The sequence below is a fragment of the Xyrauchen texanus genome, chromosome 13, assembly GCF_025860055.1.
Source record: "Xyrauchen texanus isolate HMW12.3.18 chromosome 13, RBS_HiC_50CHRs, whole genome shotgun sequence".
NCBI classification, from domain to species: Eukaryota; Metazoa; Chordata; class Actinopteri; order Cypriniformes; family Catostomidae; genus Xyrauchen; species Xyrauchen texanus.
In genome coordinates this window covers 10,287,050-10,313,721 of record NC_068288.1, presented here as the reverse complement: position 1 = coordinate 10,313,721, position 26,672 = coordinate 10,287,050, and the positions used below count along the sequence as shown (strand labels likewise).

Below are 26,672 nucleotides of genomic sequence, written 5' to 3'. Positions count from 1 at the left end.
GTGGAAAAGTTGGTGCGGTGGTGGATCCAGCCTCATAGAGGGGGGAACATACAGCACGGCAGCCGTGACTGCCTAAGGGAAACACGGGAGTCAGCTCGCCAGAGGGGACAGAACCGTGGTGTTACACACAGGGGGAGTCCGAAGGAGGCCTTACCTGTGGAGCACCTATACCAGTACAGGGTAGCTTGCGGTACCCGCAGTGGCTTGGGTCGGCGAGTTCCTCCGCTGAACTGTGACCCACGAGGGCTAGGGAGGAATCAACCAGTGTCCCAAACCTGAGATCTCCTGGGAATGAAGGTGCACTCTTTCCCCTGGTTAGGGGGAAGGGCGCTAGGTGCAAGCGATTCACCCGGTCAGATCGTGGGCGTGCTACCGAGTTCTACGGCTCGGTACCTGAGAAAACACGGGACGATACTGACTCAACTTGGAGATTGTAGAATCTCGCAAAAGTGTTAGGTGTTGCCCAGCCCGCTGCTCTACAAATGTCTGCTAGGGCAGTGCCCTTAGCCAATGCCCATGAGGATGCAACACTCCTGGTGGAGTGAGCTCTGACCCGCAAGGGGGGGCACGGCCAGGGTGTGATAAGCCATGGGAAATGGCGTCGACAACCCAGTGGGCGAGTCTCTGCTTGGAGACAGCGTTCCCTTTCTGCTGTCCCCCAAAGCAGACGAAGAGCTGCTCAGAGCGTCTGGTGCTCTGTGTGCAGTCCAGATAAATACGTAAAGCACGTACTGGACACAGCAGTGAAAGGGCTGGGTCTGTCTCCTCCCGGGGCAGTGCTTTCAGGTTCACAACCTGATCCCTGAAGGGCTTGGGCACATAGCCCGGTCGCGGTCTTAGGATCACGAAAGTATCTGCCGGACCGAACTCCAGGCAAGCGTCGCTAACAGAGAACGCATGCAGGTCCCCGACCCTCTTGATGGAAGCGAGCGCGATCAGCAGGGCAGTCTTGAGAGAGAGGGCCCTGGGTCCAACTGAATCAAGCGGCTCGAATGTGGGGTCTCTGGAGTCCCGTAAGGACGACCGAGAGATCCCAGAAGGGGAACAGGTTAGGCCGGGAGGGAGTTATCCTCCGGGCACCTTTTAGGAACCTGACGATTAAGTCGTGCTTACCAAGAGACTTGCCGTCTACCGTGTCGGTGGTGGGCCGCAATAGCGGCGACATACACCTTGAGGGTGGAGGGGACAGCCTCCTCTCCAGCCTCTCCTGAAGAAACATGAGCACTGACCTAACTGCGCACTTCTGCGGGTCTTCGGCTCTGGAAGAACACCAGTCCACGAACAGACGCCACTTTAGAGCGTAGAGATGCCTGGTAGAGGGGGCTCTGGCTTGATTGATTGTATCTATGATGGTCGGTGGTAGGCCGGCTAGATCTTCCCCATCCCATTCAAGGGCCAGACGTGGAGGTTCCAGAGGTCTGGGTGTGGGTGCCAGAGCGTGCCCCGTCCCTGAGAAAGAAGGTCCTTCCTCAGGGGAATTCGCCAGGGAGGGGCTGTCATGAGGAGCGTGAGGTCCGAAAACCAAGTCCGGGTGGGCCAGTAAGGGGCTACCAGAATGGCTTGCTCCTCGTCCTCCCTGACCTTGCATAGCACCTGTGCAAGAAGGCTCACTGGGGGAAATGCGTACTTGCGCAGCCCCGCCGGCCAGCTGTGTGCCAACGCATCTGCCCCGAGGGGAGCCTCTGTCCGGGCATACCAGAGCGGGCAGTGGGAGGTTTCTTGGGAGGCAAACAGGTCTACCTGAGCCTTGCCGAACCGGTGCCAAATCAGCTGGACCGACTGGGGGTGGAGCCTCCACTCTCCGCCAGGCAAGCTTTGCCTTGACAGCGCGTCCGCTATCACATTGAGGTTGCCGGGGATGTGAGTGGTGCGCAGTGACTCCAGTCGCTACTGACTCCAAAGGAGGAGATGACGGGCGAGCTGTTACATGTGGAGGGAACGTACTCCACCTTGGCGGTTTATGTAGGCTACGACCGTGGTGCTGTCTGTCCTGACTTGGACGTGTTTGTTTCCGAATTAACGGAAGAAACTTCTGCAGGGCCAGAAAAACAGCCAGCAGCTCTAGGTAGTTGATGTGCCAGCGCAGCGGGCCTCGGTTCCACCGGCCTGCGGCTGCGTGCCCATTGCACACGGTGCCCCAACCCAGTTTGGAGGCGTCGGTTGTGACCAGAACGCGTCGGGACACCTGCTGCAAGGGTACTCCTGCCCTTAGAAAGCAGAGGTCTGTCCAGGGTTTGAAGGTTTGGCGGCAGGCAGAGGTAACTTTTACGTTGTGCTTGCCGCGGCGCCATGCTCGTCTCGGGACTCGAGTCCGGAGCCAGTGCTGAAGTGGTCTCATATGCATCAACCCCAGCGGCGCGGCCGCCGCGGAGGATGCCATATGCCCCAGGAGCTGTTGGAAACGTTTTAGCGGGACCACGGTGCCTGGCTTGAAGGAAGCGAGGCATTTCAGCACTGACTGAGCACGCTCGTTGGAGAGACGTGCTGTCATTGGTACTGAGTCTCCAGACCGAGAAAAGAGATGCTCTGGACCGGGGAGAGCTTGCTCTTTTCCCAGTTGACCTGAAGCCCAAAACAGCTGAGGTGGCTGAGCACCTGGTCTCTGTGTGCGCATAGTAACTCTCGGGAGTGGGCCAGTATGAGCCAGTCGTCGAGGTAATTGAGTATGCATATGCCGGCTTCTCGGAGCGGGGCAAGAGCTGCCTCTGCGACTTTCGTGAAGACGCGAGGGGACAGAGACAGGCCGAAGGGGAGGACTTTGTACTAATATGCCTGGCCGTCGAACGCGAACCTTAGGAAGGGTCGATGTCGAGGGCGAATTGAGATGTGGAAGTACGTGTCCATCAGGTCTACCGCTGCGAACCAATATAGATACCGGACGCCAGATAGAATTTTTTTCTGGGTGAGCATTTTGAATGGGAGTTTGGACAAGGTCCGACTGAAAACTCGCAGGTCCAAGATCGGTCGTAAGCCGCCGCCTTTCTTGGGTACAACGAAGTAAGGGCTGTAGAAACCCTTCTTCGTTTTGGTTGGAGGGACAGGCTCTATCGCGTCCTTTAATAGAAGGGAGGCGATTTCTTCACGCAGGGAATGGGCATGTTGGCCGTGTACTGCGGAAAAATTTACGCCCACGAAGGAGGGCGGAGACCTGGCAAACTGAATTGCGTAACCGAGTCGAATGGTCCGGTGCAGCCAGCGTGACGGGTTGGGTAGTGAAAGCCACACCTCTAAACTCCGTGCTAGGGGCACCAAGGGGACGAGTTTTTTGGACGTACCCGGCGGGGCTTCGCAGCGGTGTGGAACAGGTAACGCGGCGTCGGGAGGCAACATGGCGTCCCGAGGCTCTGGTGCTGAGAATAAACTCAAAGCACTTACCTTGCTCCGCGCATCCAGCAGGGGGCAGGTTCGTGACTGAGGAGGAGGTGTGATGTTGGCGTCCTCTGGACTCGTCTGAACCGGCCAGCCGGGGAACAGTCGTGGCGATGAAGGCGAGGACACCGTGTCCATGGAGCCGGGACTGTTGAGGCCTGAAAGCAGAGTGCCGTGAGAACGGCATTTGCGGGCCAGGTGACCCCAGAGACAACAAGGAAATAGCTCTATAGAGTGTAAAGAATTTAACAAAAAATTCTCCTCCTGGCCCTCCACCGGGGAACGGAGTGGAGCTAACGGAGCTAACATCTCTGGGTCTGTCATCTCAGGAGCGCCTGGGAGCCTTCTGGTTCCTCAAGGGGGTCCGTGAGACGATGGGCGTCTAACTTCTGCAGGGAGCTCAACGCTGGGGCTGAGAGCTGGGCCCACTCACTTGTTAGTTGAGGCGGAGCACCACTTTCTTTCTTTCTTGAAAGCCGCAGGAGGACGCCCTCGGCGAGCAGACAGGGCATGGCCCCTGGCGGCAAGTTTGCGGCAGGGCAGGATGCTTTTTTTGCTTGAAAATAGCCTTTGTCTGTTTCTTCACCACTGAGGACTGCTGGGTGAAGTTGTCAAGTGGTGTCGCCGAATGGACAGAGCTGGGAGACGGGGGCGTTTGAGAAAGCGTGCTTTGTCTGCCTCCCGTACTGCCTGTCCATCGTTGCGTTTCTGGACCACGGAGTGGCCATCGCCTGTTTGAGTGCAGTTCCTGCAGCACGTCAAGAACAGGACCACCCAAGTGCAGATTTGAAGTGCCCTGGCCCGGTGGACTTGCAGGAGGGGGCCATGGTGTGCAGGGGGGAGCGGTCTGGGACCGTTCTATAACCGAGGGTAGCGAGAGCGGAGGAGCGAGGAAGCTGTGCTTGCGGCTGTGAGCAGAGCACATGCCCGCGGAACCAATTAAGCCCGGGGAAGCATAGCGGACCTTCTTGCGTCAGGCTCAGACTGGGCGGAGACCCGAAGGTGGCGGCCCAGCCGAGTTATCTGCATTCGGCGCCGCTGTTACGCTCTCCGATGCAGCGGTGATGTCATCATCCAATGCCGGGGAGCTCGAGGGACCGGACGGTAGGCTGTTAAGCGGACTGCACTAATCCCGAGCTTGGGGGAAGCAGGCAAGCGTGCCGGGGAGGCGGGAGGTTTTCGAGGGGATTTACCCGGCGAAAGCGTCCCGTTATTCTCCCCAGATCGTTCTCCATCACCCGCGGCACCTGCCTCAATCCCGTAGGAAGGAGGCGAGGCGCGGGGGGCGGCTGAAATGGCTCTCTCTCAGTACAAGAGAAAGCAGAGATCGCAACGCTGCCGCGGTTATGTTCTCACACTGAAAACATAACCTATTGGAGAGAATGCTCATCCCGAGCTCGGACGGAAACAAGCAAGCGTGCCGGGGAGGCGGGGGGTTTCGAGGGGGTTCACCTGGCGAAACGGAGCCCGTCACTGTCCCCAGATCGTTTTCATCGCCCGCGGCACCTGCCTCAATCCCGTAGGAAGGAGGCGAGGCGCGGGGGGCGGCTGAAGCGGCTTTTTCTCACTACAAGAAAAAGCCTACGACCGCAATGCTGTCATGGCTATGTTCTCGTACTGAAAACATAGACCATTCATAAAAACGCTGCCTGCGTGTGATCGCAACCCAGGAATGCAAGGCAGTTTTTATGGCCGTCAGAGGTGGGGAGAATCAACGCATCCAGAAACTACACAGAGGCGGAAAATCATCTTTAAAAAGACGCGTCCTGAGAAGGACGTTCAACGCCGCTGTGTTTTGCTCTTTTAGAGCGAAATTCACTCTTTTAGAATAACTCTTTCGAGTTGTCTGCGCCGTCGAAGCGCCCAGGGGCAAGAATGCACAGCCGTGCATGAATGAGAAAGCTGCTGTTGTGCGCCGTCAGATCCAACAGCATGCAGAGCGTCAGAGGATTAAACAGGAACTTGGTGTGTAACTCGCAGCAGACTGCATGCATGACCATCGGCTCCGAAGAAATTTTCTGAATGAACTCCCGTATTTGCGCTGCTTAAATACCCGTATGTCCGGGGGCGGGACATACAAATACTGGTTGCCAACTCTCATTGACCTTTTTTCATAGTCCAGAGGTGAATATCAGCGCTTTCTCTCTGACACAACGTGAAGAGAGCAACAGAAGGGGAACTGTAAAAATGAACACGGGAGCAATGGGTGCAGGCCAGCACTTTCAAACTACTGGGGCGATGCCCCACCACTTTTAGGCAATGAAAGATTTGTCTGAATCACTGGCAAAACAAATCAAAACCTCTGGTGGGCGGGACATTTTCTTAAAAGTGGATTCTCACGAGACAGGCTGTAACATCTCATTAAGCCTTGCCCTTGTTTACATTGTAGTGTCGCTATGTCAGATTTAGCGCAGAATAAATTTGGTCCAGCCCTGATTGTTTCTGTCTGGAATTGCAGGAGTTTGAGTGGAACTGAAGTAAGAGTTAACTATGTTGGTAATTACAGCGGTTTTCCTGCAAATTCATTTATATTAATCTGCCATTCGGAGCGTTTATACACTCTAAATATGCTTCCTCATCTCATCAGAAACACACAAATCAAGCCTGAATTTCACTCGAGTCATCACAAAACCATGATGCATAAATTTGACTTGAAAATGGAGAAGGAAAAACACCACAGTAGCACAGTCCCAGCTCAGTTAAGTGATCTACTCATGGATAGAGTCATAAAATTATAATGAATCTAATAGAAATAAGGTGTTAAATTTGGTTTGATTTCATATAGAACCTTAAAGGGATGTTTCACCCAAAAAGGAAAATTCTCTTATCATTTACACACTCTCATGTCATCCCTGATACAGTATGTGTGTCTTTTGTTCTTTTGCAAAATACGTTTTTTGGAAACATATCTCAGCTCTGTTGGTCCTCTCAATCCAAGTGAATGGAGACCAGAAATCTGAAGGTTCAAATATCACGTAAAAGCAGCATAAAAGTAATCCATATGACTCCAGTGGTTTAATCAAACTCTTCTGAAGCAACCCAGTCGTTCAATCATGATTTAATGCTCAGTTACACTTCCTAGCGCTTGACACATGCACAGAGTTCCAGACGGCGCTATAGGAAGTGTAATCGAGCTTGAAATCATGATCGCCAAGGAGACTGTTGTCAAGATTTATTGTGAAAAGGGAATTACATTTTGGTCTGTTCTCACCCAAAACCAGTTGTATCACTTCAGGAGACATCGATTAATCCACTGGATTTGGAATAGTTACTTTAATGTTTCCTTCATGTGATATTTGGACCTTCAGAGTTCTGGCCACCATTCAGAGCATTTTTTGTGTTCTTCTGAAGAAAGAAAGTCATACACATCTGGGATGGAGTAAATGAAGAGAACATTTTCAAGTTTTGGGTAGCTATCCTTTTAAAGTAAAGTAAAAATCTAAAAAACATTTCAAATTCAAAACGCTACAGATGTTTAGATAATGGAAAATAACACAGAGTACTGAAATACTACAGAAACCTTAGAATATCATTTAAATAACATAGTTTAAATCAAAATACAATGTTATCACCATTACTTTAACATGGTACTGTCTATTTTTTTAAGCCAATGTGAGAAACCTCTGCTAGTGAGGTCACTTTAGCTCTAGAGATGCATTGTACCCGTATTTACATTCAAGCTACACAAAAAATTTAGAAATCCTGTAGTAGTCCTGGAGTAGTGATGCCACCCCTGATCACAGAACATTATACAAAGTGAACCATGCAGGGCTGGACTGGGAAGAGAAATCAGCCTGGGATTTTACATAGCAACTGGCCCAAAATTTGTTAGGGGGGGGGGCAGCTGTCCTTTTCTGCATATTGTGGTGCCGATTTGTGGTCCGTTCTGCATAACGTGGCGGCTCATTTTAGCTTATCGTGGCCCATTTCGTGGCCGACCCACCGGCCAGCTCGGTTCTACCGATGGCCAGTACATCCCTGATCAGCCCCAAAAGTTCGTCGGCCACCTAGGAAAATGCCTGGTATGCCAGATTACCAGTCCAGCCCTGGTACCGTGAGAAATTTGAACTGTTACACTGCTCATTGTTATCCAATAAAGTCTCTGTGATTTCGGGGAATGTTAGGTGTAAGGTTAGCGATAATGTTTAGGATTGTTTGATAAGAATCTTTTTCCAGGATCAACCAAGGATGTTTACACAGGAGGATGTTCTACTAGGGTACGTCTCATTCTGCATAATGTGAGTGTTTAGTGTGTGCTTGGTTGCGTGTATGTATCTGTTTGTCTTACCCTCATTCCCTCAAAGCGTGACAGTGCTCTCAAAGGTCTAAGAGCACGCAGTGTTCTCAGGGACTTAATGGCACTTAGTTCAGAGTAACCAAGGGCATTTGCTACCAGACTCACCAATGACACCTGCAAAATACATATACATACGCACACATACAACCAAACACAAGCACACCCAAACATGTAGAGCACACCTGTAAGTTAGGAAGTAGTGCAGTCTCTGAGTTCATGTGTTTAGAGGAGCTCAGTTTACAATGTAATTAAATGTTCACAACAGTGACCTCCAAAGCATCTTTAACACACTGTCCAACACACAAACAGTTGCAAACTAGCATGTGAGATCTATACATACATCAACTATCAAGAAGTCAAGCCAGCACCAGGCATTGGTGAAGTATTTGGCGAAACCATATGCAACCCATTTCAGAAGCATCTCCAAAATAAAGACGTATGTGAAGACTTTATCCGCATATTCCAACACCGTCTTTATCGTCTTACGCTGCTCGATGTAAATGTCCTCAAATGCCTGAGTATGCACATACAAACGAAATGAACATAGGAGAGCTGAATGTTTGTCTAATGTGGTCAAGTAACAGTGTACTTTGGACTTGCTTGTAACAATTGTGGGTGCTATGTTATTGTGTGTGGGAGCTCACCAGTGCTCCACTGCTCAGTAAAATCATGAAGATGATGAAGGACTCAAACCAGTTGTGCTCTACAATGATGAAACAGGTTTTCCTGAGATTCCACCAACTCTTCCAGTTTCCCTTCTCGATGTCCACCTGACAGCATTGAAACCTTATCACACAGCCTGAGCAAAAGACAAAGGGAAAGTTTACAACACAAGAGTTGATCAGAGTGAACAAAGTAAGCATTCTTAAAAAGTTCAAGTCAATATTAACAAGCTTTGTTCAGGGACGTACTCCATTCAACTTCAAATGCAAACCTATGTGCAGATTATATTAATGCAATTCATGTTTTAAAGGGGTCATGTCATGAGGAATAAAATTGTCCTTGATATTTTGTCATATATGAGGTCATTCTACTATAAAAACATACTGTAAATTCCAGAACTCAAAGCTTAATACCCAATACAATAAAAGCTTTTATTGAAAACAAGCTGCCAAAATGCCCCATTCTCTACTTTTGCGACTTTCCTACATCACTTGTGGTACTCATTATTTTAAGACGGCCTCTATGGCAGCAACATCAACGGCTACTTTAAATCATTGCACCCATTGCCCCGCCCACTGGTGCTCACTTGGTACATAAACAGAGGCAGAATGAAGGACAAAAGGCCAACTCTCTGTGGCCTAACTACTCCTGAACCCGAAAGGGGATCCATCTGGACTATTTTGAATTATTTGTGTATACAAACATGTACAACACAGACGTCTTTGACTGTTGTCATCTCTCTGGTATGCTTTTAAAAGACACAGTGACAAGTTTCCACTCTGAAGAGAAGATGGGTTTCATCCTCTGCTAAGACTTCTGTTGTTTTATTGCTTAATCAGCACTATTTTTAATTGTTGGTGTGTAACACGCATTAGATGGACGTCTTTGACCATTTTGATTTGTTTCCGCTGATGTGTACCTCAGTGCAGGAGGATAGATGTGTGGATAGATGTGTGCATCTTGTGAAGCAGTCATAAAACGAGTCTTTGTCAAGGAACTGTCATTGAAGTAGAAGGGGCAGTTAAAAACACTATTGGAACCGATCAAAAACATCAGTAAACTGTCTCATTCATTAATATTTCAAATGTCATATTTGTTTATGATGCTGACACACTGTCTACACCGGGTGCATCGACACAAACTTTCTGAAACATTTCTTGGTGTTGTTGGTAGTAGTAGCACAAAATGGAACGGGGCACTTCCATGGAAGACAGCATCATTGATTATAGCGTCCGGCGTAAACAGGGAGTGAGTGTTAACAGTATGTGTTGGATGTGCGTTATGCAAACTGTGAAATGTACATTTCTAATGTTTTGGTGCTTGATTTTCTCTTCCGATTGAGTTTCAAAAATGGCTGATTTTGAGCGGCTGCACGCTGTTAGCCAATCATAACAGAGGGCGTTTACATTGAAGATTAAAAGGAGGAGCTGAGGCAAAAATCCAGCTTTTCAGAAAGATGGTCAGAGACAAGGTGGAAAGTTATCATATATTACAAAATGATGACTCTTTTGGTGAAAACACTTTACTAACATTATCAGTGGCCCTCAGGGAAGATAATGAAACTATTAAAACAAAGAGCATTTTATGACCTTCTAAATGTATTCTATATAATATTTTAGAAATATTTGTAACCCAAGTAAACAATTAACTTAAATGAAAGTCAGTAACTGTAATCTCATTACAATATTTGAAATGTAAGGCACTACACTACTTTTTGTAATAAAAAAGTAATTTAATGAAAGTTTCATAACTGCCTATTACAACAAACATTAATGGTTCATTTTAATTGGTGCATCACCACTTTCGTCACTATGTTGAATTTATGTAGTCATTAATAAAAATCACAATGACATATAAAGGTCAGAAGTTATTTCTCATGGTTTGGAATAACATAACACCCTGAATGCTAAAAGTGTCTTTATCTTTTCGACTGATGTGGACACCGCATGGTGCATACCAGAGGGTTAAATGACTGCGTTAACTATTGGCAAGATTTTATGAAGACAGCATTACTTACAGTACAACTGTTACCAAAAATAATGCCTAAAAAATGATTTGGCTATTGTTTATAGGGGTAATTATCATCATTTACGCACCCTAATGCCATCCCAGATGTGTTTAACTTTCTTTCTTCAGCAGAACACAAACAAAGATTTTTAGAAAAAGATCTCAGCTCTGTAGGTCCATACAATGCAAGTGAATGGTGAGCAGACAACTGTAGCTCCAAAAATCACATAAAGGAAATGTAATCCATATAACTCCTGTCTGATCACCATTCACTTGCATTGTATGGACCTACAGAGCTGAGATATTCTTTTAAAAATCTTAGTTTGTGTTCAGCAGATGAAAAGAAAGACATAAACATCTTGAATGGCATTAGAGTGAGTAAATTAAGAGATCATCTTTATTTTGGGGTGAACTGTCCCTTTAACATTAATCAACAGCTTGTGCGTCTTAGGTGACATCAGCTGAAAAGGGAGATAATTTCAGAGGCAGAGCAGGTTTTAACATTTTGATGAAAGACAACAACAACAAAAAAAAAAAAAGAATTTAATAACATGAAAACTGATGAAATGTGCAAAAAAGTCCAGGCCCATGTGTTGAGAAAGTAACTGGGTTAATTTGCATTTCATGGTGATTTTAAGGAGAGAAGATCTGTCTATATAAGCTGGACCTTTCTCACATTTTCTCCCTTTTACACACACACACACACACACACACACACGCGCACACACACACACACACCTTCAGTGAAGCAGGCCTCTGGATCCAGGGACTCCTCCGGCTCCAACTCGATGGACTCCGCCCCCTCTCCTGGGGGTCGGATATCCACCGTGCTCCCCTCTGAGGAACTGGGAACTGCATCTACTGGAAGCTTCTACACAAGTATCCATGCAACCACACAATTAGACACAAGAAAGCAAACACACACATACACACACAAGATTAGGCTCTATTGAAGCACGCCATCTTGTCCAAAATGCCTTTACAGTTATTCTTACTCTCATGCAATTTCAGATCATTCAAAAGTACCTACAAGCCCGTGGATTTAGAGATTGATTCAAAGGAATTTATAGATATTTTTTCATTAGCAGCCAGGCATGAATACAAAAGCCTTTGGCTTCACCATACTGTATAATCTCACAGTCAGCTGTGGGTACATTTGATGTGCCTTCATTCCTTCCTCATGCATGTTTTTTGTTTCTCAAGGTGCAATTATTTTCTCATCCAAGCTTGTGATCTTGTCATCAAATGTTGAGTGCATTAAAGTATGTTCATGTCCCATGCAAACGTCAACCCTTTACCTCTCCCCACCACTTCCAAAAATAAATGATTGCTATTAGATAATCCCAATACATTTAGATTAGCATGATTCAGATTATCACATGGGCCCATCCCACTGAGTGCAATCCCTTGATTGACATGAAAACACAGGCTGGAAGTCCATTCCGTTATGCAGTGGTCAAGTTTCGGTCCATCAGTCAGTTTGAAGAGGAGGGGAGCCGCATTAGTGTTAACTAACACCAGAGCCACACGCTAAGTCTGAGACAGCATTTGATTAGCTTTGACTGGGGGAAAGAACAGTACCGGAACTGGAGTAAAACGTAGAAAGTCCGCGTGATATAATCTTAAGAAAACATATTTGCTTATCTATCTTAGCTCAGAGAGCTTTTCTGTTAGTTGACGTCATTTTCCAATGATATTAAACACTAAGGGGTCCTAGGTAACAGACATTGTACAGTGAACTTAGGTACTGGGTAAAAACTGGACAAAATTACATTATTTGACATAATCATTTTGACAGATTCCTGACAACAGGGTCGTTTTAAGCCTAATACAATTGGGGGTCACTAAGTTACAAACCCCTCTGTTGGACTTGTAGCTGCAGGAAGATATAAAACAGTTGGTCAGAGAAAAAGAGAAAGGGTTAAAAAAGTAAATCTAAGAGGGTGCTGTCTAAAACTGAGCTGGAGCACTGGTTGCCATGGCACCCAGCTAATGCGGCACGGGGGAATGATGTAAGCATGCTGTGTGCAATTTCAGAATCTTCCAGAATGTCTCTAACATTTTAAATCGCAAGAATAATATTAGAGGCAAACCTGCAAAAAAAGCTGCCCTGACTGACCCCAAAGAGACCCTTGGACTGATAGAATGAGTTCACTGTAGAATCTCTAAGCTTCAAATAAGATTTTAATTCATCTAACAACATTTTTGATGTTGGATCTAAAGCAAGTCTTATCTAAGGATCTATCTAAAGGATAAAACCTTCTGGGCCCTATTTTAAGAGTGCAAGCATTAAGTACAGCGCTATGCCAAAATCCATAAATGCAAAGTCAGTGGGCATGACCATGAAAGTTTTGTATTTTCGTGCAAGCGTGCGCTAACTCTAGGTGCAAGTGGGTTTGGCGAAATCACCCGCGCAATGCGTAAACGGGCTAGGTCAAGTGCAGTTTAATTCTGCGGTTTTCTCTGGTTACTATTGCACCATCTGCATCCTATTATATAGTTTATTCCCTCAAGCACCATTGATATAAACCAAGACAGCACATTCATAAGTTGGTAGTGTAAATGGATTGTATGCAATGAATTAGAAGAACTGAAAATTACATTCTTTTGTGCATTAACCGCATCCTTGATGATTTGGATGTCATATTTCTATGACAGTGACACGCTTCTTTTATAGCTATTATATGCATGGAAAATGCAAATGCAACATCTTAGCGCGATTACCTGTTTCTCAGGAAAATAGCAAATTGCGCTTTGCTCCACTTCATTAACATGCAATACACCCACAGTTTGCACGCATACACCCACAATAGTGCAAACACTCCTACCCACGCCCACTTTTGCTTTGCGCTGGCCCAAAACTTTGATTCATGAGTTCATTTTCCCATTTAATCTTTAAGCTATTAAGGTTAAACTTATTTGGCTTGCTGTCCACGGAGGAGGGACTCGATGAAGCAGCTTCAACTCACGCTCTGAAGTATCCCCCCGGGACTATTAATAGGAGATGATTAAGTGGGGCAAGATGCCTTGGGTAGAAGTGGAGATGGGGAGGTGGAGGGAGGCTGGAAACAGCTGAGACCAAAGACAGGTAAAGAGCTGCTTATATACTCTGGCTGTTAATTGAAAGATTAGATGGACTCGCTCCTCTCGAAATTACGTTTAGGAACTTCAATTAGAATTAGCGTTCTCACCAAAATTGGACAAGACGTTGCGCATGGTCGTTGCGCGTAGCACAGCGCTTTGCGCGCTCATGAAAATAGAGCCCTCTGTTTTAAAGTCCCCTGACTCTCTGGTATTTCTTTAACTTTGGCCTAAAAAATCAGATTAAGGACAAATCTATGGTTTCATTTGCAAAGCCAACATCTTAATTAAACTAGGTTGTAGGGAAAAGTTGGCCCCGGCACACTCACAGCGGAGTGCTTCTTCGTTCTTCACTCAAAGCAAAAAGGAAGTTCAAAACAGCTGAGCAACGACATACTGTTTGCGAGCATTCAAAGACCTGTAAATATGAGGTCGCACAAGACTACAAGTAAAACATCATCTACATAATCTGACAATAAAATGTATTGTAAATGACTTTATGCCTCATTCTATGAGCATAATTCACACAAGATCTGTAGAAGAAACTGATTTAACTACTCAATGATGATTTAAAGTAATATATAGAATAAATAATGTGTAATTTGTAATGTTTACCTTTTGCATTCATGACACTAATGCACCAACACGCTATACACGACCATAATATATTTAAAATGATGATGATACTGATACTACTGCAAACATATGTGTTCTAAATGCGTCACACCCATTCGTTCTTCGATTTGGTCTGAAGTGTGCCGGGGCCTTTAGTCAGGTTTCAGTGTCAATATTTTTCTTCCTTCCAACAAATTGGATCTAACCAATATAGAACACTTCCTGATTTGTATATATGTAAAATCTAAAATAATTTAATAATAATTTAATATAATTATCAATTCTACACCCCTGCAGGTCGAGACAAAAGCCCTCTATGGGTCAATTGGTCTCATGACACTTTAGTGCACCATAATTGCAACAGTTTACAGTGCAATATAAAGTATCACAAGCATAAACCGCGCATACTTGCATATTTGTGAACAATAATCAATATTTAAAATGGTTGCTTAATATGAAAAAAAACTATTATCCTGAGATAAACCACAACAGGTTTCCTCAAAGGAGGTTTAAACCTTGTACCAAGTTTGTAACTGAATCAATTAATGCAGCCTTCCACTATGGACAAAAGTAGTTTTCATAATTCCAATATGGATAATTTCGAATGCAGATGCAGTTAAACTAGTTTGACTTATTCTACAATGACTTGGAATAATTAAAACAATTAAATGTATTTTTCTTTTACAGCTCACCTCTACGCACACACATAATTGCACTCGGGTACACTCAACCACTCTCTGCTCTTGGGTAATTTAGCTCTAAGTGCTCACTTGTACAAAAAGAAAAAAAAAAAACATAAACGCTAATGTAACAAAGAGATGATCGATGGGCTACTGATGTAAAATGATGTCTTGCTCATTCCATATGACTGAAGAGACTGCAAAGAAGCCCAGTGCTACAACAGAAACACAAAGTCATGTAGAAAACAACAAACCAAACAAAATACTGACAGCTGTCTCTCTTTGGTGCAAAATAGTGTTGTTTAAGAGGGAGGGAGGGGCACAGGCATTGAGAAATGAAAAACAAAAAAGGCAATCCGATCCAAAAAGAGAGATAAAATGAGAGAGAGACAAGAGTTTGGTCTGATTTAGATGACATAGGCAGTCTCCATGGTTAGTGTGGGTGAGGAGGAAGGTGAGTCTCTTACAGGGCTCTCTCAGAGAAAACCTGGGGTTCGTCTGTCATAACGCTGCAATAACAGGTCACACACAAAGAGGAGATACACACTTCACATAACATGGATAATAACGTCGGCAACCTCAACACTGAACCACTTGAATTAGATTTAGAAATAGATCAAGTTAGAAGAGGAGAGAGAAAACATTAAGCACAGTGACACTGGAGAAGCATGGAAATGTACTGAAATACAAACACACACACAAAACACACTCTTTTATGGTGGATACATTGCATTCATTTCAAATGTTTTTGTTTGTTTGTTTGTTTGTCTTATATTAAGTTAATGATATTTTATACATGGAGCCGCTAGAGGATAGGGAGTGAATTTATTTTCTGTCATAGTTGTGCGTTTCCCTTCAAACAGTTGTGCTTTGAGTACACCTTGCTACAGCTTTATCCATTCCTTACAAAAATTTACTATGGTTTTACTACATTATCTCATTGTATTCTCGACGACGTTGGATCGGAGGAACAAAGGGCTCGCAGGGCTTGAACCAGCACAAGATCCTCCTCAAAATCATCCAACATTACCTCACGGCCCCACCGTGCCTCCTCATGTGGTCCCTCTGGATCTAACACAGAAGAGGTGGGTGGGAGGGCGCAGGAGGCTGGATCGTCCCTCACAACGTCTGGAGACACATGCCCTAGCAGTGAGGGCAGTCTGTCTCCATGAGTGACTCAGCTCTCATGATCTCATGTTCATCTGAACGCAGGATGTGCCGCTCGCATAGAGAACACTTGCAGAACAACATCTTGAAAGAGACGTGTTGCACACAAGATACTCTTTTCATGAAAAGCCTTAAAGCCTATGGATAATATATAAAAGGATACAGTACTCTTGCCGGAAGGCTGTCGGAAGCGGGTCGTTCTCTCGCTTAAGCGGCTAGAAGAAGAACTAAAGCGAAGAACCAGTTCACCGAGAGCGACTTGGCAGCAAGACAGAGAAAATCTTCACCAGGGCCAGAAAGGGGGCTGTGATTTCTCTCACTGCAGGCACTGAGAGGTGACAGGTGATGAGTCATCCTGTCCATGTCTAGCAGAGAAGATCCCGTCCGATGGAAGGTGTATGTCAATGACGAAGCAGAGCGGGTCTCCATGATGAGAAGATGTTTGCTGTCTTGAAGAATGTTCTTAAGAAATCGTGATTTCGTGCCTGGTTATATAGGTCATGTGCGCACATAAAGGGACTAGGCTTAAACATCAATGCCAGTCAGAGGATTGGCGTTATTGTACAAGGTTTTCAGATAGGTTGTCGGAGAAAGAATTCACCTTAGTAAAACTAACCATGTGTCTTTTTTCTATCTTTTTTCTTTTTGCCAGTAACCATTAATTTAGTAACTTTTTTTTGTGATAAAACTGTGGTTTTAAAAACCATGGCACATGGTGTTACTAAAGTAAAACTACCCATTTTTTCCCCCAGAATGATTATAATTTTTATAACCATAGTTATGGATTTCATGTATTTTCAGTATGATTTTACCACAAATGTATATAGTTACTGCAGTAAAACCATAATTAATTATCACAAGGGATAGATAAAGTCATACAGGTTTGGATGACATTAAGTTGATTAAATAATGACTTATTTTGTTTTTGTTTTTTGTGAACTATACCTTTTAACTTAAGTTGTTTTCCTCATGGGGACAACTGACTGGTCCCACATTGATTTTGTTTTATTTATTATCCTTGTGGGTAAAACTTGACTAATACAGACAAACAATAACACACACACACACACACACACACACACATATGTTGTGTTTCCATGTTTTATGGGGACTTTCCATAGACATAATGGTTTTTATACTGTACAAACTTTATATTCTATCCCCTAAACCGAACCCTATCCCTAAACCTAACCCTCACAGAAAACTTTCTGCATTTTTACATTTTCAAAAAACATAATTTAGTATGATTTATAAGCTGTTTTCCTCATGGGGACCGACAAAATGTCCCCACAAGGTCAAAAATTTCGGGTTTTACTATCCTTATGGGGACATTTGGTCCCCACAAAGTGATAAATACACGCTCACACACACACACACACACACACACACACACACACACACACACACACACACACACACACACACACACACACACACACACACACACACACACACACACATGTTTGGTTTCCAAGTTTAATGGGGACTTTCCATAGACATAATGGTTTTTATACTGTACAAACTTTATATTCTATCCCCTAAACCTAACCCTACCCCTAAACCTAACCCTCACAGAAAACTTTCTGCATTTTGACATTTTCAAAAAACATAATTTAGTATGATTTATAAGCTGTTTTCCTCATGGGGACCGATAAAATGTACCCACATGGTCAAAAAATTTGGGTTTTACTATCCTTATGGGGACATTTGGTCCCCACAAAGTGATAAATACACGCTCACACAGACATACACAGACAAACACACACACGAACATACAGACACACATACACACACACACACACACACACACACACACACACACAGATAAGTATACTCAATTTCACCCTGGGCAAGGATGCTGAATTTAGCAATTTCCTCAATGCTCTCATTCATAATCTGGGATGCATGATGCCATGCTTGCTCAGTTGGTCGTAAATAATACACATTAGAGTGTGTGAGAGATTGTGTGTGTTCCAGACAGTGTATGTTTATGAAAACATCTTCTGATATAATGAGTAAACACAGTAACTCGACCTGCTACAATGCTCAGAGGTTTGTCTTAACTAGCTGCTGATGAACATAGGTCAAACTGGCCCAAAGCCATAACACAACAAAAACAAACACAGATACACACGCACAATGGGCTGGAGCTCTGAGCTGAAGATAATGCAAAGGCAGTATGACTCAAGACAACTGTTTGTCCCCTTACAGGGAAAGAGACATTGACTCCTGATCATTTGCAAACACACCTACATCAATGAAATAAAACAATGCTTTCATATATTTAAAACATTATATTAAATAGCAGCTCTCGCCGACACTGAAACAAAGACTCAGACATGTATTTAATGCATATTAAAAGTGATATATTAAGTTGTAGAGGGCTGGCTTACCTCTTTACTGCCCTCCACGTCAGACGAGTCACTACTGAAGTCCTCCGTGTTCAGATTTTCACAGTCAGACTCTCCCACCGCAATCGGTACTGTAACCGTGAGGCTGGGATTGTGGATGAACGACATGTAGTCACCCTCCTCAATTCCATACTTAACGTGACCTTCGACCCCGTTACCAGGAGAGATGCAGCCCTCCTTCAGATAGTCTTTAGTGAGATCAACGGCCACTGGAGCATGATTAGACAAGCAGTTCTTGTCGTCTCTGTGGAGGTCATCTAGGGGTTTTCCCTCATTTAGAGAGCACGGTTTGGAGCCAGCCAGGCAGATGCTTTGCAGGAATTGGCGCAAAGTGGACTTCACCAGCGCGATACCTTTCTGGATTCTACCCACTGCGATCTGTAGGTTGTTCATTTCACTGTCGTCATCTGTGGCGGCCAGATTGTCAGCACTGAAAGAGCTCAGCAGTAAGGCAAGGAACAGGTTCAACACCTGCCACACAACAGAAGGAAAACAACATACACAAACTCAGAATCAGAAAGGTCAAGCGCTGATGAATGAATTATATCTGAAATGATCATGATGTGTGGTCATATTGGTTACATCAGGGTGGGGGTTGATTCTGTTTTGATTCATCAGAGTAATTTCAATGTGCTTTAAGTAAATATTTATGTATGTTTTACTGATGTACTGTATTTCGATGTGTAGACCTCATTCACAATAGGTGTACAGTCTCTTCAATGGCATGCATGGAAATAAGCTGTGTAAAGCTCCAAGATTCCATCTGATTTTTCACAACTCATATTGCCTGGATTTTGTTGTCTACTGAGTGTTCTTGGAAAGATATATATTTTTTCTCCACGGAATGATCCTAAAACACTTTAAATTACAGTACAGCCCATTAAAGAGTCTATAAGTCTATCCATCGGTGTGATCAGCGGTGTTGGTGCTACTTTTCCTTTAAGACTTGACAGTAAACGCCCATTGTTATGATTGGCTCTCTGCTCTTGACTTACATGCTCTCTTTCCTTGCCATCTCACTGCTCACCATTTCTGGGCGGGGCTACGGAAGTGATAAGGTAAAGTAGGCTTTGATGTGTTGTTGTGGAGGCGGTCAGATGCAAATGTCTACCACAGTGTGACATCATAATGTGGAGGAAGTAGAGAACGAGGCATTTTGGCAGCTCTTTTTGCAGTGAGGAGGAAGTTTTCAATTCTGAAACTTACAGTATGTTTTTATAGTACAATGACCTCTTTCTTATATGTCAAAAGATCAAGGAAAATTTGATCATGACCCGTTTAACATTTTAAACACATTTGTCAAAATTACTGTTTATTTCTTTAAACGTATAATTTGTTTATAAGGAATAGTTCACCCACAAAATTAAACTTTTGTCATTATTTGCTCACGACTCATGTTGTTCCAGACCCGAGTGACTTCCTTATTTCTGTGGTAATCAAATAGAAACTTTTTTTAAATCTTCCATGCATCTTTTTGCAATATAATTAAAGTGAATAGTGACTCCGGGCTGTCAAGCTCCATAAACTGGGGCCTAGGTAGCCCAGTGGTAAAGACGCAGGCTACCACCCCTGGAGTCGCGAGGACTCCTAAGCAACTAAATTGGCCCGGTTGCTAGGGAGGGTAGAGTCACACTAGGTATCCACCTTGTGATCGCTATAATGTGGTTCGCTCTTGGTTGTGCACGTGGTGAGTTGTGCATAGATGGCGTGGATCTCCACACACACTATGTCTCTGTGGTAACACGCTCAATGAGCCACGTGATTGAGGGGAGTCAGTAGGCAACCACGAGGATTTAGAGCAAAATTGGGAGAAATAGGGGAGAACACCCCTCCCCCCCCCTTTATTTTGGGTTAAATATTACTTTAAAGGGTCATGAAACCCCCCCAATTTTTTTGAGGTGTTGTGGGTGTTTGGTGATGTGGGTGATGAAATGGCTGGTGGAGTTCAAGGTGCCCACTTGTCTGTGTGGGCACCTCATGCATGTTTGTTGGCTGGCTGCTGTTCCAGGTGTATTTGTGGAGGCTGTTCTGTTTAAATGGCGCCGATCGCATCCCCTCATCGTGTGTCTGATCCTAAATGGGATATCACGACCACTTGTTCAAAAGCAGAAGACAATGATGAAATTGAAAACTCAAAGTCATGTCAAATCTATTTTTTATCTACTTAACATGAAGTTTCCGGGATTTAGGCCCATTGTTTTTCCGGTGTTACGTCGTCATGATAATGAAATACTTGGAAATAAAGTTGAAATACTGGATAACTTTACACAGATAAGGTTAGTAAATGATTTTATTGATTGTAGACCGATTTTAGAGTCATGTTATATGGTATTATGCTGAAGTATTGTGGCTGTACTTTTAAAAAGTGTGTGTTTTGTGTATTGGACCCATTTACTTTCATTGTATGTAATTTGTTTCATATTAGTGATAATTTATGTTAATCAATGTATTAAACTGAAATATCTGAATAAAAGAATTACAGCATAATTGTATGCTTAAAGAAAAAGGCCCTCATAAATGTAAACAATACCCCTGAAAAGCCAATTTGGGGACAATAATTGCCCTTCATGGAAAAGTCAATTTCAGACACTGCCAGCATCATCTTTGGTTGGTCTTTGAAAAACATTTTCATCAAACAAACAACCCAATCCCCCTAGTCCTAACCCCAAACCTAAAATCTGACTGATGGCTCAAGTTGATCGATGAACAAGTTCTACTTGGCAAATTACAGTCACCAATGAGGGACACACAAGGGTAGAGGGAAGATAGCGAGAAACCCTCTTTTGTCTATCTTGGCTACATGACTGATCTTACCACCAGATTCCCAATGACCATGACCATCATGAAGACGATGAGACACATTGATTGTTCTGCCACTTCCATGCAGTCCCACATTGTCTCGATCCATTCACCGCAAAGCACCCGGAACACGATCAGGAAGGAGTGGAAGAAATCGTCCATGTGCCAACGCGGCAACACGCAGTCCTCTGAGATCTTGCAGACGCATTCACGATAGCTCTTTCCAAACAGCTGCATTCCCACCACAGCGAAGATGAAGACGATGATGGCCAGGACAAGGGTTAGATTCCCCAAAGCACCAACTGAGTTACCTATGATCTTGATCAGCATGTTCAGAGTAGGCCAAGACTTTGCCAGCTTAAACACTCTCAACTAAGTCCAGAGAGAGGAAAAGAGAGTGAGAGAAGATAAGGAGGATAAGGAATTGAATTATCTTTTCAACACATGGAAAACACCATTTCATAATTCCTTGACATTTTCAGACTTTCCATGACTCTGGGAACCCTGAATGTAGAAACAGAATGGTAATGGGAGGAGAGCATTGCTCACCAATCTAAAAGAGCGCAACACTGAAAGTCCCTCCACATTGGCCAGTCCCAGCTCCATCAGGCTCAGGCTCACAATGATGCCATCAAAGATATTCCAGCCTTCTTGAAAGTAGTAATATGGGTCCAGAGCAATAACCTTCAGACACATCTCTGCTGTGAAGATTCCTGTGAAAACCTGTACAGAGTTTTCCCAAGAGTTTACTCTCACTCAGTAGTTCAAAATAATATTGCGCTTTGTTGTCATATTGTCATATTTCATATTTCATGACAATTAAGCACCCTCTCCCTCCAATTCTCATAAGAGTAATGTGAAAAATGTAATGTTTAGGCGTATTACTTTAAAGAATTTAAATTGCAAATTGAAATTGCTATGTTATTTAATGCAAAGAATGTATATCATATTATTTGTTGCATTGTCTTTTATTTATGCTGATTAAATAAGAAAAATAATTAAATAAGCATTTAAAGAATTGTGGTACATTATTGTTTTAGTTTAGTATTGATAATCTAATGAGGATTGCCATTGAGAATAATACTTCTCAAAAGTAAAATGTGTGAATGCATTACGATAATGAGAATGTGGGTGAAAAATTTGCTTTATAGTCCTGAAAATAATCTTTCAGAATTTACCAGATTGCCCACTGACAGCACATGGCTGAACTCCTTAGTCATTGGATAGTGTTCCATAGCCATGAAGAGCGTGTTGAGGACAATGCAGATGGTTATGGCCAGATCTACAAATGGATCCATCACCACCATGTTCACAATCTCCTTCACCTTCAACCAGGCTGGACAGCAGTCCCAGATCAGGAAACCGTTGGCAAACTTGTACCAGCAAGGAGGACACTTCTGCCGTGATTCCTCAAGTTCTGTGGACAGATCAATACAGCTCCAAAAGTTACAAGTGTTCATTGTCCTTATGAAACGTAGGACCTACAGTGGCCCCAAAATGTATTTGGACACTTACTGTAAGTTGCACTTAAAAATGTATAAATGTTCTTGGCTTAGATAAGAAAGCAAGTGAAAAAACACTATACAAAAGTTTGTTAGATTTCAAATGATAAAACAATAGATATACTATTCAAAATGAAGACAAAACTTATTTGGACACTGTCTGGTTGTCAAGAGTTAGTGGGATATGTGCATAATTAATCTGATGAACTACACATGTGTTTACTCTGCTAGGAGAGTAACCTGTGTGCACTTGATAGGAACTGGTTTCAAACATTCTCTGAAAACTGGGCTTGTGAATTTCAATCCCTTTGAGCTCCATTGTAACCTTGAGGACAGCCCTACATTTCTCCAAGAGGGCTGTCCGAGTAACCTAACATGGCGCCACTCTATGACGATGCCAGAAACAAATTCTGTTGACCCAGGTCATGTGGCAATCAATAAAGATTCTATTATCTGTTGATGTATGAAAAAATGGCACCATTGATTTTGAATGGGTTGTATAATTGAAACAGCGATGGATCATGACATTCACACAATTTATGTTTTATGGGCAATGAAATATAAACCAACCTCAGTGTAGTCCTATGTTCAACACAGTCGGTGAGTAATGAATGGCTCATTTTCAGTGACTGATCTACGCAAATATGGGGGATATGACAGTGGAACTGATATGTGCCCACTGTTATGTGTAAATAAAGATCGACCGATATGGGTTTTTTAATGGCAGATGGCGCTATCCAGAGAGCAGGGTGGTCGATAGGGTGATATAATGCCAAAATATCACACAATTTAATATAGTAGATAACAAACATAAAATTGCTTGCTCTTATTTGGCAGTATATTAACTCAATTTCACACTAAACTTTAACTTTGTAAAAAATTATCTAAAAAAGTAATACTTTAAACTGTAGATAGCAGTTTCTTCTGATTTCTATCTAGTCATCAAATTTATGTAATTTATTTGCACATGAAGTAATTGTTAATATATTAGGAAGAAGGAAATAACAGTACACACAGTAGTCCAGCAACCATGGATGGCATGTCCATGTTAGCGATTGCATTTTATCAAAAAATACAGATTCAAACTAATTGCATAGTTAATAAGACATTTACTTATAGCACACATGAAGCTCTTTTACTTTTACACGTCCTCATGCGGATCCAATATGAGCAGCAATCTCCTGACAGTTTAAATGGCCTGGATTACCTGCTTGGATTGTCATGGAGTGACCATCATGATTTGTGAATCAGGGGAATTTTTGATCCTGATCCTGAAGTTTTGATTCTGGCTGATAGAAAACATGCTTCAGAGGAAGACATTAGATGAGCGCTCGACAGGAAGAATATTATGGATTTTGTGAGGTTCGTGAATTACATGTTTTTAAATGAGATATCTGAGGGTATATAATATTACGTTTTATTACTATTTGCCTTTTATCATTATTAAAGAAATTAAAAGTAACAGGTAACTGCTGAGGAGTGGCTGATAGAATATGTGCTTTAGAGTTAAATAAAAGAGTGCTCCACAGAATTCTGGATCTGCTCAAGTTTTGTGAGGTTTGTTTATTACATCTGCTTAAACGAGATATGCGCATATTTGCAGATGGTATATGACATTAGTTTTATTGATATTTGCCTTTTTATCATTAGACAAGTCAGTTAGAATTGGCAGGGAACTGTTGGGGAGAGATAAGGAGAATGAAACAGGCGAGTACGTTAACATTATGAGCTCAAACACACCTGCCGCGGCTTTGATATGCGGACCGTTTAAATGAGACCGTGTTGAACACCGCTCTATTATTGTAGTAACACGATGGCACATAACAACAAAACAAACTGTGACTGGACATTTACATGTCTCAGTCGCTTCACATGCAAGCAGGCGATTCTCAGCACCCTCAAGAAACAAAACGGCCAAACAGGAAAATGTATAGGCCGATACTGATAATTAAAACATTCTGAATATTGGCTGATTTATCAGCCTTGGCTGATAAAGATGTATGTGATGAGAATATGAGGTTTATTGTGTGTGTGTGTGTGTGTGTGTGTGTGTGTGTGTGTGTGTGTGTGTGTGTGTGTGTGTGTGTGATGTGTGAGCTTGTATTTATCACTTTGTGGGGACCAAATGTCCCCATAAGGATAGTAAAACCTGAAATTTTTGACCTTGTGGGGACATTTTGTCGGTCCCCATGAGGAAAACAGCTTATAAATCATACTAAATTATGTTTTTTGAAAATTTAAAAATGCAGAAAGTTTTCTGTGAGGGTTAGGTTTAGGGGTAGGGTTAGGTTTAGGGGATAGAATATAAAGTTTGTACAGTATAAAAACCATTATGTCTATGGAAAGACATACTGGTTATGTCTATGGAAAGTCCCCATAAAACATGGAAACACAACATGTGTGTGTGTGTGTGTGTGTGTGTGTGTGTGTGTGTGCGTGCGCGGGCGTGTGTGTGTGTGTGCGCGTGTGTGTGATGAGACGTTAAATGAATAGTTCACCCAAAAATGAAAATTCTCTCATCATTTACTCACCCTTATGCCATCCCAGATGTGTATGACTTTCTTTCTTTTGCATAACACAAATTATGCTTTTTAGAAGAATATTTCAGCTCAGTAAGTCCATACAATGCATGTGAAGAGGTGCCAACATTTTGATGCTCCAAAAAGCACATAAAAGCACCATATTTCAGAAATGGAAGCGCAGCGTAGTTCTAGCGGGAAGACTAGCAGCTGTACATCATCAAATCATTAGCTGGGTAATCCCTAGCCAATCACATGTAAGCCGTTGCTTTATAAGTCTGCTCACAATCTATCACACTGCTGTTTCAGTGTGCTAATACAGGCAACCTCCACCACCCCACCACCACCAGTTGAGCCCTGTCCCGCATGGAGTTAGGCTCCACGCCCCTACCTCCTATCTCCGGCAGGACATGACGGTTCCGGGTACAACTCCCTCGGACCGCCGGACGGGGCCTACGCCAAAGAGAGAGACATTAGTTCCTGTTTTACATTTATCAAATAAATGGCATCTTAAACTTCACTCAAGTCTGCGTGTCTTCCCAGTAGAAGTGAAATAATAGGTGTGTGTGAGAAACAAATCAATATTTAAATTATTTTTTGCTTGAAATTCTTCTCCTTGCCCAACAGGGGGTGGTGTGCATGAAGAATGTGAATCACCAAAAACACAAGAAGAATGTGAAAGTGACCTTTTTCTCACCCACACCTATTATATACTAAATTTTTGGCACCATTCACTTACATTGACCAAAAGAGCAGAGAAATTCTTCAAAAAAAATCTTCATTTGAGTTCAGTTGATGAAAGAAAATCATACAAGTCTGGGATGGGATAAGGGTGAGTAAATGAGGAGAGAATTAAAATTTTTGGGAGAACTATTCCTTTAAGACTTACTGAGTGAAGAGGCTTGCGCACATGCTAGGAGGAGTTCAGAAATAATTGTATTAGTGTGTCAGCAGTGTGAGCAGCTACGTGACTTAAAAGTCAGTGTTTAAATGTCAGAACATGAGTGTCAGAGTGTGTGCGTGCACATGTGTGTATGTGTATAAGTGTGAATGTGGCAGTGTCCTGTCAGCATGTGAGTCAGGGTGTGTGTGTAGTCTGTATGTGAATTTGTGCAGTAGGCATATAAGGATCTTTGTGTGTGTGTGTGTGTGTGTGTGTGTGTGTGTGTGTGTGTTTTGACTTAACATGCCTCCCTAAAAGTTAGCTAAATCTTACCAAACTTCCGTTTGGAAAGGAATGTCTTTAAATGGCAAGTGTTAGGGTTTGTCAATAGTAATAATTATTAACTTTACAATAGAAGTCAATGGGATGTACCCATTTATATAGCTGAGTAAACAGGTGTGTGCATGTGTGCGGTCAGGATGTGTTTGTCCTTCAGACCTTCCATAGTATTTGTCAGAATGCTGGCCACACTCAGAGCTCTTTTTCTGGCCACTGTCTCGTCCAGATAATCAGATGGCTGGTGTGATCCAGAACGCTTCTTCCGCACTTCAGACTCGGTGGTTGTGCCCTAGAAACAGACAAACAATCAATACACATGAGTGTAGTATTATTAAAATAC

At 43.2% G+C, this 26,672-nt stretch overlaps 1 protein-coding gene across 1 annotated transcript in view; it reads right to left on the bottom strand.

Annotated features, from left to right (window-relative positions):
• scn1lab (sodium channel, voltage-gated, type I like, alpha b) overlaps positions 1-26,672 on the bottom strand; it is a 65,885-nt gene that overhangs the window by 15,198 nt on the left and 24,015 nt on the right. Inside the window, exons 13-21 of the mRNA XM_052141693.1 lie at positions 26,492-26,621; positions 22,268-22,506; positions 21,639-21,812; positions 21,105-21,461; positions 18,273-18,761; positions 11,075-11,207; positions 8,311-8,465; positions 8,007-8,180; positions 7,658-7,780 (exon numbers count right to left, since the gene is read on the bottom strand). Coding sequence (XP_051997653.1) covers positions 7,658-7,780; positions 8,007-8,180; positions 8,311-8,465; positions 11,075-11,207; positions 18,273-18,761; positions 21,105-21,461; positions 21,639-21,812; positions 22,268-22,506; positions 26,492-26,621 — 1,974 coding nt within the window. The remainder of the gene's footprint in view (positions 1-7,657; positions 7,781-8,006; positions 8,181-8,310; positions 8,466-11,074; positions 11,208-18,272; positions 18,762-21,104; positions 21,462-21,638; positions 21,813-22,267; positions 22,507-26,491; positions 26,622-26,672) is intronic.